This window comes from Scyliorhinus canicula, chromosome 25 (genome assembly GCF_902713615.1).
Source record: "Scyliorhinus canicula chromosome 25, sScyCan1.1, whole genome shotgun sequence".
NCBI classification, from domain to species: domain Eukaryota; kingdom Metazoa; phylum Chordata; class Chondrichthyes; order Carcharhiniformes; family Scyliorhinidae; genus Scyliorhinus; species Scyliorhinus canicula.
In genome coordinates, this window is record NC_052170.1 from 20,134,593 (window position 1) to 20,150,037 (window position 15,445).

Consider the following 15,445-nt stretch of genomic DNA (forward strand, 5'->3'; position numbering starts at 1 on the left):
CAGAAGAATACCTCTCCCAGCCTGGTTGACATGAGCGACGATTTGCAACATGGAACTGGAGAGACACAGACCTCAGAACAAGGACTGTTTGTATCCCTTGTCCCCTTAAACCAACCGGTTCACAAGGGTTCCCAGATTAGGCTGCAAACTCGACAGTAGAACCATTGTATCTGCAAAGGGGTTTAATCCATTCTAATTGATTACTCGGCCAAACTTTCTTCTTTACCCCCACATCCCCTTCAGAATGTGTAACACAGGATTCTCCAGCTTTGCTCTTCATCAACTCACTGAGTTTGCTTTCATCCTCGTCCGCCATGCTGGCCAGGTCACCAGAAGATGCTGATGACCGATGGATCAGCATGGCGACACTCTGTCCCTTTCCAGTGGAGGAGGACCTGAAAGTTACAAAAGACACATCATTTAACGGTATGATAAACCCTCGCAATCAATCCCACTCCAGAATCCCAATGGACCAAATCCTTCCATTCATTCCCACGATATTACATAGGAATTAGGAGCAGCAGTCGCCAACATTAAGGGCATTTAAATGGTCATTGGATAAACATATGGACAATAAGGGAATAGTGTAGATGGGCTTTAGAGTGGTTTCACAGGTCGGCGCAACATCGAGGGCCGAAGGGCCTGTACTGCGCTGTAATGTTCTATGTTAATTCAGCCCTTCGAGCCTGCTCCGCCATTCAATCAGATCACGACTGATCTCTTCATGGTCTCAAAGCCACCTCAATGCCTGTTCCCCATATCCCTTTAACCTGTTTCCTTTATCAGAAATATATCTATCTCCCTCTTGAAACCATTTAATGACTCAGATTCCACCGCACTACGGGGGCAACGAGTTCCACAAATTCACCACGTTCTGCGAGAAGTAGTTCCTCCTCATCTCAGTTCCAAATCTACCGTCTCTCAGCCTATATCTGTGACCTCTCATTCTAGATTCCCCCACAAGGGGGAAGATTTAGTCTACGTTTACTTTATCAATCCCTTTTAGTATTTTATACACCCCTGTAAGTTCCCCTTTCATCCTTCTAAACTCCTGCGAGTATAAGCCCAAACTGTTTAATCTCTCCTCAAACATCAACCCTTTCATCCCCGGAATCAATCTGGTGAACCTCCTCTGAACTGCCTCCAAAGCCGCCATATCCTTCCTCAAATAAGGAGACCAAAACTGGACACAATACTCCAGATGTGGTCTTACCAACACCCTGTACAATTGCAACAACACTTCTCTACTTTTATACTCCAGTCCTTTTGCAATAAATGTTAACATTCCATTTGCCTTTCTTATTACATTTTGTACCTGCATACAGACCTTCTGCGATTCATGAACAGATACCCAGATCCCTCTGCCCAGATGCATCTTGAATCTGCTTTGCGTTTAGATAATAATTTGCCTTTCTATTTTTTGGGCCAAAATAGATAACCTCACACTCATCCACATTAACTCCATCTGCCAAATTGTGCCCCAATCTCCGAGCCTATCTATATCCATCTGTAAAATCTGTCTCTCTTCACTTTCTGTTTTCCCACCTATTTTACTACCATCCGCCAATTTTGCTAAGTTACACTGTGTCCCTGCTTGCAGATCAGTTGTATAGATTGGTCCAAGGACTGAACCATGCGTCACCCCCACTAGTTACAGTTCGTCAGCCAGAAATATTGATTCCCGATATTCATACCCATTATATTGAATCCTAATGGACTATAATCAACACTTCACTCTGTATCACTCACCTTCTGCTTGAGGTGGGAAACTCCTCACATACGTAGGTCTCCACGGGCAGCACCTTCTTGTCCAGGTGTTGAATAAACATTAAATATTGCTGGCCGGGTTCGTAAGGTTTGATATTCTCATGCAGTGAATGAAAAGCAAGTGGCACCTGTTCGACCTGCTCCTGCTGCATTTGGAACAGGTTAACCGAGACCTGGTGACATCCATATATGAAAAGGTTAGCTTTTACTCATCAAGGACTGCTCACAGTAATTCCACATCTATTTTGTCCCTGTGAATTACCATCTCAGTGAGCTACGGGATGTTGGTGTGCAGAATGGAACAATTTCCATTTCAGGCAATGAATGTCATGGGCAGATACAGCACGTAGTTAGATACAGAGTAAAGCTCCCTCTACACTGTCCCCATCAAACACTCCCAGGGCAGGTACAGCACGGGGTTAGATACAGAGTAAAGCTCCCTCTACACTGTCCCCATCAAACACTCCCAGGGCAGGTACAGCACGGGGTTAGATACAGAATAAAGCTCCCTCTACACTGTCCCCATCAAACACTCCCAGGACAGGTACAGCATGGGGTTAGATACAGAGTAAAGCTCCCTCTACACTGTCCCCATCAAACACTCCCAGGACAGGTACAGCACGGAGTTAGAGACAGAGTAAAGCTCCCTCTACACTGTCCTCATCAAACACTCCCAGGACAGGTACAGCACGGGGTTAGATACAGAGTAAAGCTCCCTCTACACTGTCCCCATCAAACACTCCCAGGGCAGGTACAGCACGGGGTTAGATACAGAGTAAAGCTCCCTCTACACTGTCCCCATCAAACACTCCCAGGACAGGTACAGCACGGGGTTAGATACAGAGTAAAGCTCCCTCTACACTGTCCCCATCAAACACTCCCAGGACAGGTACAGCACGGGGTTAGATAGAGAGTAAAGCTTCCTCTACACTGTCCCCATCAAACACTCGAGTGTAAAAGAATGGGCAACAGCTGGATTGGGTTCCACATTCTGAGCTGAACTTATTGCTTTGCTTTGGGTTCAGTACCGAAAGTGACCACAAACGTCTTTCCAACCACCAAGACCAGCTTTGTGGTGAGGCCCCTCCGGTTAATCAGAAAACAGAGTTACCGGTGGGGGGGAAAAAAATACAGAAATGGACCTTTCCTGGGGGGCTGTTAGATTGCAACCTCTCGCAGAAGGGGTGGGGAACAGTCAGCATTTGGGCGGGAGTTCCTTGTTGGGGGAGGAAAGGGAACACTGAGAGGACGGAGTTTGGGAGAAAAGGGAGATCTGAGACAAATCGAGAGAGACCGAAAAAAGGGCATGAGTTTGATGATGAGAGTGAGAATGAAAGTGAGAGCGAAACAGCGGAGGGATGAGTGCTACGGAGGGAGTAGAGGGATTGAGGTTAAGTGCTCACTAAAGACAGCGAGAATTAAAGATAAGGGACGAGGTTAGTTGAAAACGTCACCTCTTTCAGTATGCAATCGCCCCGGTCGATGAGTTTACGAAGCTGTTTGATAATCTTCACTTTCACTGCCTCCAGTTCCTCACGCCTGACGTTGGCCTCTTTAACACAGTTTCTATAATAGATCTCAGCATCTTGAGCCTAATGGTAGAGGAAAAACACAGAGAGCTTAGCTTTTACAGCACTGAAACACATCCCCAGGGAATGTATGATGGTGGGTTAGCACTGCTGCCTCACAGCTCAAGGGACTCGGGTTCAATTCCAGCCTCGGGTCACTGTCTGCGCAGAATCTGCACTTTCTCCCCCCTGTGTGCGTGGGTTTCCTCCGGACGCTCCGGTTTCCTCCCACAATCCAAAGATGTGCAGGTTTGGGGGATTGGCCATGCTAAATTGCCCCTCAGCGTCCAAACATGTGCAGGTTAGGTGGGGTTACGGGGAAAGGGCGGGGAGTGGGTCAAGCTAGGGTGCTCTTTTAGAGGGTCGGTGCAGACACGATGGGCTGAATGGCCTCGTGCACAGTAGGGATTCTATCGAACTGATTAAAACACACGCTCTTCAGCCACGGGACTGCACATCAATCGCAGCTTGCGCACAGTAGGGAGGCAGTGGCATAGTGGTATTGTCTGGATGAGTAATCCAGAGACTCAAGGCAAGATCTGGGGACCCAGGTTCAAATCCCGCCCCCGGTAGATGAATTTGAAGTCTGGTGAGTGTCAATTGTCGTAAAAACCCATCTGGTTCACCAGGGAAGGAAATCGGCCATCCTTAACCGGCCTACATGTGACTCCAGACCCACGGCGATGCGGTTAACTCAAATGCCCTCTAATATGGAGGGTAGTTAGAGATGGGCAATAAATGCTGACCCAGCCAGCGACGGCCACTTCCTGTAAATTCTTTTTTTTTTTTAAAAGCCCAATGACGGTCAGGGGTACGGAACGTGGAGCCCTAAACTGACCTCACTCCCATGGCCTCTGGAACCTGATCCAGCAACTCACTGAGGGATGGAGAGGGCCTCCTATATAATGCCGTGGGTGGGGGGGGCACTGAGCAGAGCTGGCAGGTGCCCCCCACCCCCGGGCATGGGGAAGGGGCATTTAAATTTAAAAAAAAAAGAAAAACAGACAAAGTGACTGTTCAACTGCATTACCTATAATAGTTAAACTTCCGATTAAATTTATTGCCTTAATCATAGGGGTTACCCAGTGCTTATGGCACTGTTCCCAGGAAGGAGTCATGTAAAAATCATTGAATTCACCAAGAGCGAGAGTGAAAAAACAGGCAACAATTTGCATTTATATAGAAGCGTAGAAACACGTTCCACAGAGATTCTCGTCGGCAAAACCGGCTAATCAAGGCAAACGAGGAGGTATTGTGAAGGGAGAACCAAAGATCTGGTCTCAGAGGGGCATTATGATTAAGGCAATAAATTTAATAGGCAGTTTAACTATTGTAGGTAACGCAGTTGAACATTTTGATAAGTTGTAAAAATGTATGTGGAGAGGTTTCAGGAAGAATTTCTTTTAAGAATCTTTATTGTCGCAAGTAGGCTTACATTAACACAGCAATGAAGTTCCTGTGAAAATCCCCTCGTCGCCACACTCCAGCGCCTGTTCGGGTACACAGAGGGAGAATGCAGAATGGCCAATCCACCTAACAGCACGTCTTTCGGGACTTGTGGGAGGAAACCGGAGCACCCGGAGGAAACCCACGCAGACACGGGGAGAACGTGTAGACTCCGCACAGACAGTGACCCCAAGCCGGGAATCTAACCTGGAACCCTGCCACTGTGAAGCAACAGTGCTAAACACTGTGCTACCGTGCTGCCCACCATTTTTTTTAACATAAATTTTTTTCGAGTACCCAATTATTTTTTTTCCAATTGAGGGGCAATTTAGCCTGGCCAATCCACCTAACCTGCACATCTCTTTGGGTTGTAGGGGCGAAACCCACACAGACTCGGGGAGAATGTGCAAACTCCACACAGACAGTGACCCAGGGCCGGGATCGAATCCGGGTCCTCTGTGCCGTGAGGCAGCAGGGCTAACCCACTGCGCCACCGTGTCACCCCTATGTAATCTACTAGCGTTTACTGGTCATAACAATATTGTCAATGGGGGAAAATGGTTGTTTGCCTGACAACTCACGGGCCTCACGGTAGCATGGTGGTTAGCATCAATGCTTCACAGCTCCAGGGTCCCAGGTTCGATTCCCGGCTGGGTCACTGTCTGTGTGGAGTCTGCACGTCCTCCCCGTGTGTGCGTGGGTTTCCTCCGGGTGCTCCGGTTTCCTCCCACAGTCCAAAGATGTGCGGGTTAGGTGGATTGGCCATGCTAAATTGCCCGTAGTGTAAGGTTAATGGGGGGATTGTTGGGTTACGGGGTTACGTGGGTTTAAGTGGGGTGATCATGGCTCGGCACAACATTGAGGGCCGAAGGGCCTGTTCTGTGCTGTACTGTTCTATGTTCTATAACTCAAGAATCATCCAATTGAGTAATGAAGATTCTTTGCTTTCCGAGTGGCCTGGGAACGAGGTGTTACCGTTACTCGGACATGTTGGCTGACCAGTGACGGGAGAGCAGATACGGAACACTCGGAGGTCGGAGGTCATGTGATGAAACTCGCAGGAATCCATTCAAGTAGGGTTTGGCAAACCCTTACCCCTCCCACACGGTGCCCCGCCTCACCTTCGACTGCGCCTCATCCTTTGACCGCCGGCGTTTCTCAAGCTGCTTGCTGGCGCTGCCTGGGTTAGCGCCACTAACACTCAGCGACTGCTGCTCCTCCACGGCCTTGGCGCTCTGCAGCTTCGCCTTCTCGAGATCCTCACAGCGTTGATGGTACATGTGTTTCGACTTCCGCAGTGCTGTCAGGGCTTCGTTCTGTCGAGTGGAACAAGTTGACAACCTCGGTGAGCAGTTGCCGCTCGGTACGCACTTTACTCCTTCAGCAGAAGTGAGACCGCACCTAGGGTACGGGGCGCAGTTTTGGTCTCCCTACTTACGGAGGGATATACTTACTTTGGAAGGGGCGGCATGGTGGCACAGCGGTTAGCACTGCTGCCTCACAGCCCCAGGGACCGGGTTCAATTCCGGCCTCGGGTGACTGTGTGGAGTTTGCACTTTCTCCCCTTGTCTGTGTGGATTTTCTCCCACAGTCCAAAGATTTATCATCGAATTTACAGTGCAGAAGGAGGCCATTCGGCCCATCGAGTCTGCACCGGCTCTTGGAAAGAGCACCCTACCCAAGGTCAACACCTCCACCCTATCCCCATAATCCAGTAACCCCATCCAACACTAAGGACAATTTTGGACGCTAAGGGCAATTTAACACGGCCAATCCACCTAACCTACACGTCTTTGGATTGTGGGAGGAAACCGGAGCACCCGGAGGAAACCCACGCACACACGGGGAGGATGTGCAGACTCCACACAGACAGTGACCCAAGCCGGAATCGAACCTGGGACCCTGGAGCTGTGAAGCATTTGTGCTATCCACAATGCTACCGTGCCGTATGAGGGTTCTGTAGATGGGCCATGCTAAAATTGCCTCTTAGTGTCCAGAGATGTGCCAATTCGGTTTTTTTTTCTAAATTAGGAGGAAATTTAGTTTGGCCAATCCACCTATCTTGCACATTTTGGGTTGTGGGGGTGAGACCGACGTAGACAAGGGGATAGTGTGCAAATGTGCACGTTAGGGGATAGGGCAGGGTGGGCGGACGAGTGGACCTAGGTAGAGTGTTCGGAGAGTCAGTGCAGACTCGATGGGCCGAATGGCTTCCTTCTACACTGTTGGGATTCCTACAATGAAATCCCTGTGAAAAAAGGTCCAGCAGGTTGATGCCTGGGTCGTAGGTGTTGTCCTCTGAGGAAAGATTGAGCAGTTTGGGCCAACACTCCTTGGGAGTTTGGAAGAGCAAGAGGTGGTCTTATTGAAACATAAACGATTCTGAGGGAGCTGGACAGGGCAGATGTTGAAAGAATGCCTCCCCTTATGAGGGAAATCTGGAACGTAGGGGACATGATTGAAAAGTTAGGGGGTCTTCCATTAGGACTGTGGGAGGAAACCGGAGCACCTGGAGGAAACCCACGCAGACACGGGGAGAACGTGCAGACTTCACACAGACAGTGACCCAGCGGGGAATCGAACCTGGGACCCTGGAGCTGTGAAGCCACAGTGCTATCCACTTGAGCTACCGTGCTACCCGACGTGCATTTAATTTTTTCAAGGTTCAAAAACTCCATGAGTCTCTCCCCCCCCCCCCCCCCCCCCCCCCCAGCCACGCCGAGGCACTGGATGGAGAAGCTAACCTCATACTCCAACAGAACCTACCTGCGAGCGATCAGCGAGGCGAAGGCTAAGACATCCACCCCTCCGAAACCCCAAAAATGGCTTCCGAGGGGCCAAGCTCCAATTTGTAAGATTGCCGACACGGTACAGAAAAAGGAACCCCAATCGTTCGCTACCTTAGGACATTCCCAGAACATATGGACATGTTGCGCTGGGCCCCACCCACACCGCTTATTCTGTAGGTTTCATTGTCTATCTTGTCCAACGTCCCCCTCTGTAGTAACCCAAATACTCAAAGTGATGCTGTCCGCCAATTTTGAAATTGTACCTCCGCTTCTCGAGGCCGAATTGTTGATATAAACAGGGAACAAGGGTACACCGATCCCCCCCCCCCCGGGGCGATGCTTTTCGAGTCTGATCTGAAAATGCCATCTCCGATTGTCCCTCCATACTGCATTAGGGTCAGCTTAGACCGGGGACTTGAACCCACAGCTCTCGTGAGTCAGAGGCAAGAGTGATCCCAACCGAGGCAAACTAGCCAAGTGCAATCAATCATCCTTGGACCTTGCCACGAGACATTGCGTGCCCATTGGGCGCCAACAGGAGCTGGGGTGCCTTATTGAAATCACATTTTGGTTTGATGTTTTAAGTCTCATTTGTGATTCCCTTTTTGTTTTAAGGCAGTTTCCCTTTCAGGGACTGTCCCTTTAATTTGTCCCTCAGTTTTATTTGATTTAATTAACCTGATTGTTTTACGTTGATCAGAATAGTTGGATCTTAACTAAAAATGCTTCAGTTAATGCTGGTGGGACCATCGGTGTTGAGTTGGTTGATCTTAGAGTGAGTGGGTAGCGTGGGGACAGATTTACTACCCGGATACCTCCAAAGAGTTCTGCTCTCCTTAATTAATAGCCTTCTCCCCACAAGTGCCACTTGGGGGCAGCAGAGTGCCCACTCTAACAGGTAGTGCCAGCCGCAGGGTTTGTGCACATGCCCAACACGTGTCCGCGGCACAGCCTTACGGGCAGACTCTCGGGCACAGCCTGGAGGAGGCACTTTGCCATCAGCATTTCACTTGCCATTTTGCGCAGCTCCCTCTGCCACTGCTCCTTGAAGTCCCGCCGTTGCTTCTCCAGTTCGTTTTTTCTCAACATCAAAGGCTGTTGGCAGAATAAAGGGGAGAACGATTAAGCGCAGTGTCATGAGAATGCCGCTTTAAGAAATGTTTGGCTGCTCGTATTACTGCAGTGATGTCAGAGAGTGGGTGGAGTTGGGCTGTCAGCTTTCTACTTTCGTTTTAGGCTGTTTGCTGCAGGGTGTGTTTTAGTTTTGTTTTCCGTGTTGGAGCTGAAGCCAGACAGAGCAGGTGTGCTGTTGTTCTCTCTGCCATGAAAAGACTATCTCTTGATCATTTGGTGAATTCAGAATTATAAATGTTCTCAGTAGTGAATGTAAACCTGATGTGCTTCTGTTGAAAGGTGTTTTTTTTTGTCTGGATGTTGTTTGGGAAGTTATTAAGGAATACTTAGTGTTGTATTCTTTGGGGGTTGTATTTGAATTGATGGTTACTGAGATGTTCATGTATGTTTCAAAAAGGTTAACTTGAGTTCATAGAATAAACATTGTTTTGCTTTAAAAAATACTTTTCCATTTCTGCTGTACCACACCTGTCGAGTGGGCCTTGTGCTCCCCATACCACAATCTATTAAAAGTTGTGGATCAGGTGAACTCCATGATACACTATTGGCCACTATACTCCATTGGCCACGCTTAATTGCCCCTTAATTGGAATCATTTTTAAAAAGGAAGTGCTCTTATTAACATAAAGGGAAGCCATTCAGCCCATCATGTCTGTGCTAGCCCCCCTGAAAGAGCAATTCACTGGCTACCCACTCCCCCAACTTTTCCGCACAGCCCTTTAGGTTTTCCGGCTTTGGATAATGATCCAATTCTCAATGCACTTTGTCTTTAGCCGACAGGTACCGGTTTGTTTACACACTGGTTCCTTGAGGGGGCTACTGTTATGGGCCAGGGTTTAGAGAACCCCAAATGATTCATGGAGTTCACCTGACCCACAACTTTTAATAGATTGTGGTATGGGGAGCACAAGGCCCACTCGACAGGTGTGGTACAGCAGAAATGGAAAAGTATTTTTTTAAAGCAAAACAATGTTTATCCTATGAACTCAAGTTAACCTTTTTAAAACGTAGTGAACATCTTAGCAACCATTAAATCAAATACAACCCCCAAAGACTACAACACTAAGTAAACCTTTAAACTTTCCCTTTTAACATCCATACGACTTAAAACAGCTTTTACCAGAAGCACATCAGGTTAAAGTCACTACCGTTATTAGTTTTAAATCACCAGGACCGATTTACAGTCTTTAGGTTAGAGAGAGCGATCCATACACCTTCTGGCTGTGACAGCAGCCATCCAGCTCTGAAAATGAAACTAAAACACACCCTGCAGCAAACCGCCTAAAACGAAAGTAAAAAGCTGACAGCTCCACCCACACTCTGACATCACTGGCAAACACCCATTCTTAAAAGGTACATTTCTTAAACACCCATTTCTTAAAGGTACTCTCAGATGACAGTGTAGAGTGGGAGTCCAAATCTAGAAGTCAAACCCATAAGATATAACTTGTAAATCCAGCGAGGAATTCAGGAGAAGCTGCTCTACTCAAGAGAAGTGGTTAAGAAGTGGAACTCAGTACCACAGGACGTACTTGAGGCGAATACCATGATGTAACCATGGGGAAGTTAGGTCAGCTGACGAGGAAGAGAGGAATAGAAGGAAATACTATTCAGAAGAAAAAAAACAGTTGAATATTTTCCAATACCAGCAAAAAGACTGACACCAACACAACCATAATTCCATTTTAAGGTATAACGAGAACAGTTTGGACAAGTTGTGCCATTACCATTCATTTCCAATTTTGCCTTTCGGTAGCTCGTGTGTAGCATTAATTCCAGCACAAAACATTTAGGACAAATTTGGTGCTGTAATTTCTATTGGAATGACACATTGATTCAACTCCACCTGTCCTAACTTTGAGAAGTAGCGTACAACCAAAGCTAGTCATCGAAGCCCTGACCTGGATGTATTTATTGTGCTGTAATGATGTTCTGGTGTCAATTGTCCTCTGCCCATGCTGGATGTCATGCTGAAGGGCCATCGTGTAGACGTATTGAAAAGGCATGAATTTCTGTCGGAACAAGGAGATTAGTGGATCATCTTTAAGCATCGTAATCACTCCCCACACGTTCCAGAATCTTTGATATATCTCAGGGTAGTGACAAGACTAAAACCCAAGTTGCCCGTTCTCAGAATATTTGCTCCATTGCATGACCGAATCTGGGAGGGGCAGCACGGTAGCACAGTGGTTAGCTCTGTGGCTTCACAGCGCCAGGGTCCCAGGTTCGATTCCCGGCTTGGGTCACTGTCTGTGCGGAGTCTGCACGTCCTCCCCGTGTCTGCGTGGGTTTTCTCCGGGTGCTCCGGTTTCCTCCCACAAGTCCTGAAAGACGTGCTGTGAGGTGAATTGGACATTCTGAATTCCCCTCTCTGTGTACCCGAACAGGCGCCGGAGTGTGGCGACTAGGGGCTTTCCACAGTAACTTCATTGCAGTGTTAATGTAAGCCTACTTGTGACAATAATGTACTGATAGGATGAAACTTGATTCAGCACTTGAATGGCGAGATAGAGTCATAGAATTCTCACAGTGCACAAGGAGGCCATTTGGCCCATCGAGTCTGCACGGTCTGAAAGAGCACCCCACCCAGGCCCCACCCGCCCCATCGCTGTAACCCTATAAACCCATCTAACCTACATATCCCTGGACACTAAGGGGCAATTCTTTGCACATCTTTGGACTGTGGGAGGAAACCAGAGCACTCGGAGGAGACCCACGCAAACATGGGGGAGAACGTGCAGACTCCGCACAGTCACCCAAGGCTGGGAATTGAATCCGGGTCCCTGGCACTGTGAGGCAGCAGTGCTAACCACTGTGCCGCCGTGCCAGACGTATGATGACTCTTCAGGGTCAACACACTCTGAATTTGCTGCCTCACACTTGCTAGCCAGAAGTCATGCTTTTAATCCTCAATCCAGGAGCGGCGGGGTTTATCCAGGCTGACCCTTCAATGAAGTTAGAGGATGTGGCTCTGAAGCAGAGTCACACGGACTCGAGGCGTCAACTTTCTTCCTCTCTCTGCAGGCGCAGCCTGACCCGCTGAGCTTTTCCAGCATTTCCTGTTTTTATTTCAGATTTCCAGCATCCTCGGTACTTTGCTTTTATTTTAGTGTTACGGGGTCTTGGGTTCAAATCCCGCCACCTCAACTGGTGAAAGTTAAGTGTCAGTTAATAAGTGGAATATTAAGCTAGTCTGAGAAGTGACCGTTAACAACTAGCACTGGTTGATATATAAAAAAAAACACCTGGTTCACAAATGCTGAGGGAAGAAAATCAGCTGTCCTCTTCCGCTCTGGCCTACTTCTGACCCACAGCAATGTGCTCGATTCTTAACAGCCCTCTGAAATTGGCCGAGCAGGCCACAGACCAAATGCTGGAAAGTGGCATTAGGCTGGGTGGTTTGACCTTAGGCCGGCGCAGGCATGGTGGACCAAATGGCTTCTGTCGGTGACGTAAACCTTCGGTGATCCTACAAATCACCGTTGAATTCAGGTTCGGGCAACAAATTTTGGCCTTGCGGGTGATGCCCACGGCCCGTGAAAGAATGAAGTGGTCAGAGAACGCTGCGGCTCAACGTCAGTACAATCCGAGGGCGCCACGGTGGCACAGTGGTTAGCACTGCTGCCTCACACCTCCAGGGACCTGGGTTAAATTAGGGCCTCGGGTGACTGTCAGTGTGAACGTTGCACTTTCTCCCCGTGTGTGTGAGTGTGGGTTTCCTCCAAGGTTAGGTGGATAGGCCATGCTAAATTGCTGCAGAATGTGAGGTTGCAGGGCAGGGGATCGGGCCTACGTAGGGTGGTCTTTCAAAGCTGACCCGATGGGCTGCATCGCCTCTGTACTCTCGGGGTTCTATGATAAGAATTAAAGACAGATAGACTGATGTGGGAAGAACATAGAGAAATACAGCACACAACAGGCCCTTCGGCCCACGATGTTGTGCCGAACCTTTGTCCTAGGTTAATCATAGATCATAGAATTTTGGACACTAAGGGCAATTTATCATGGCCAATCCACCCAACCTGCATAAGATAAAGATGCATGGCATTAAGGGTAAAGTAGTAGCATGATTAGAGGATTGGTTAATTAATAGAAAGCAAAGAGTGGGGATTAATGGGTGTTTCTCTGGTTGGCAATCAGTAGCTAGTGGTGTCCCTCAGGGATCCGTGTTGGGCCCACAATTGTTCACAATTTACATAGATGATTTGGAGTTGGGGACCAAGGGCAATGTGTCCAAGTTTGCGGACGACACTAAGATGAGTGGTAAAGCAAAAAGTGCAGAGGATACCGGAAGTCTGCAGAGGGATTTGGATAGGTTAAGTGAATGGGCTAGGGTCTGGCAGATGGAATACAATGTTGACAAATGTGAGGTTATCCATTTTGGTAGGAATAACAGCAAACGGGATTATTATTTAAACGATAAAATATTAAAGCATGCCGCTGTTCAGAGAGACTTGGGTGTGCTAGTGCATGAGTCACAGAAAGTTGGTTTACAGGTGCAACAGATGATTAAGAAGGCAAATGGAATTTTGTTCTTCATTGCTAGAGGGATGGAGTTTAAGACTAGGGAGGATATGTTGCAATTGAATAAGGTGTTAGTGAGGCCACACCTGGAGTATTGTGTTCAGTTTTGGTCTCCTTACTTGAGAAAGGACATACTGGCACTGGAGGGTGTGCAGAGGAGATTCACTAGGTCAATCCCAGAGCTGAAGGGGTTGGATTACGAGGAGAGGTTGAGTAGACTGGGACTGTACTCGTTGGAATTTAGAAGGATGAGGGGGGATCTTATAGAAGCATTTAAAATTATGAAGGGAATAGATAGGATAGATGCGGGCAGGTTGTTTCCACTGGCGGGTGAAAGCAGAACGAGGGGACATAGCCTCAAAATAAGGGGAAGTAGATTTAGGACTGAGTTTAGGAGGAACTTCTTTACCCAAAGGGTTGTGAATCTATGGAATTCCTTGCCCAGTGAAGCAGTTGAGGCTCCTTCATTAAATGTTTTTAAGGTAAAGATAGATAGTTTTTTGAAGAATAAAGGGATTAAGGGTTATGGTGTTCGGGCCGGAAAGTGGAGCTGTGTCCACAAAAGATCAGCCATGATCTCATTGAATGGCGGAGCAGGCTCGAGGGGCCAGATGGCCGACTCCTGCTCCTAGTTCTTATGTTCTTATAACCTGCACATCTTTGGACTGTGGGAGGAAACCGGAGTACCCGGAGGAAACCCACGTACACACAGGGAAGATGTGCAGACTCCACACAGACAGTGACCCAAGCCGAAATTGAACCTGGGACCCTGGAGCTGTGAAGCAATTGTGCTATCCACAATGCTACCATGCTGCCCTTAAGAACAAATTAATCTACACTCCATTATTCTACCATAATCCATGTACCCATCCAATAGCCGCTTGAAGGTCCCTAACGTTTCCGACTCAACTACTTCCATAGGCAGTGAATTCCATGCCCCCACTACTCTCTGGGTAAATAATCTATCTCTGACATCCCCCCATATCTTCCACCATTTACCTTAAATTTATGTCCCCTTGTAATGGTTTGTTCCACCCGGGGAAAAAGTCTCTGACTGTCTACTCTATCTATTCCCCTGATCATCTTATAAACCTCTATCAAGTCGCCCCTCAACCTTTCCTCCTAATTCCTACTCTCCATTCCAGGCAACATCCTGGTAAATCTCCTTTGCACCTTTTCCAAAGCTTCCACATCCTTCCTAAAATGAAGTGACCAGAACTGCACACAGTACTCCAAATGTGGCCTGACCAAGGTTTTGTACAGCTGCATCATCACCTCACGGCTCTTAAATTCAATCCCTCTGCTAATGAACGCTAGCAAACCATAGGCCTTCTTCACAGCTCTATCCACTTGAGTGGCAACTTTCAAAGATCTATGAACATAGACCCCAAGATCTCTCTGCTCCCCTACATTGCCAAGAACCCTGTATTCCGCATTCATATTTGTCCTTCCAAAATGGACAACCTCACACTTGCCAGGGTTAAACTCCATCTGCCACTTCTCAGCCCAGCTCTGCATCCTATCTATGTCTCTTTGCAGCCGACAACAGCCCTCCTCACTATCCACAACTCCACCAATCTTCGTATCATCTGCAAATTTACTGACCCACCCTTCAACTCCCTCATCCAAGTCATTAATGAAAATCACAAACAGCAGAGGACCCAGAACTGATCCCTGTGGTACGCCACTGATAACTGGGCTCCAGGCTGAATATTTGCCATCCACCACCACTCTCTGACTTCTATTGGTTAGCCAGTTCGTTATCCAACTAGCCAAATTTCCCACTATCCCGTGCCTCCTTACTTTTTGTATAAGCCGAGCATGGGGAACCTTAACAAATGCCGTACTAAAATGTAAAAGTACACTACATCCACTGCTTTACCTTCATCCACATGCTTGGTCACCTCCTCAAAGAAGTCAATAAGACTTGTAAGGCAAGACCTACCCCTCACAAATCCGTGCTGACTATCCCTAATCAAGCAATGCCTTTCCAGATGCTCAGAAATCCTATCCCTCAGTACCCTTTCCATTACTTTGCCTAGCACCAAAGTAAGACTAACTGGCCTGTAATTCCCAGGGTTATCCCTATTCCCTTTTTTGAACAGGGGCACAACATTCGCCACTCTCCAATCCCCTGGTACCACCCCTGATGACAGTGAGGACGAAAAGATCATTGCCAACGGCTCTGCAATTTCATATCTTGCTTCCCATAGAATC

At 47.8% G+C, this 15,445-nt stretch overlaps 1 protein-coding gene across 4 annotated transcripts in view; it reads right to left on the reverse strand.

Moving 5' to 3' along the window:
- The window catches only part of LOC119957135 (GEM interacting protein), a 101,669-nt gene that overhangs the window by 22,000 nt on the left and 64,224 nt on the right, over nucleotides 1-15,445 (reverse strand). For all 4 annotated transcript variants that reach the window (XM_038784882.1, XM_038784883.1, XM_038784884.1 and 1 more), the window contains 6 exons: nucleotides 10,606-10,716; nucleotides 8,585-8,665; nucleotides 5,903-6,097; nucleotides 3,222-3,359; nucleotides 1,750-1,940; nucleotides 289-395 (listed from right to left, as the gene is read on the reverse strand). In XM_038784882.1, the coding sequence (XP_038640810.1) occupies nucleotides 289-395; nucleotides 1,750-1,940; nucleotides 3,222-3,359; nucleotides 5,903-6,097; nucleotides 8,585-8,665; nucleotides 10,606-10,716 (823 nt within the window). The remainder of the gene's footprint in view (nucleotides 1-288; nucleotides 396-1,749; nucleotides 1,941-3,221; nucleotides 3,360-5,902; nucleotides 6,098-8,584; nucleotides 8,666-10,605; nucleotides 10,717-15,445) is intronic.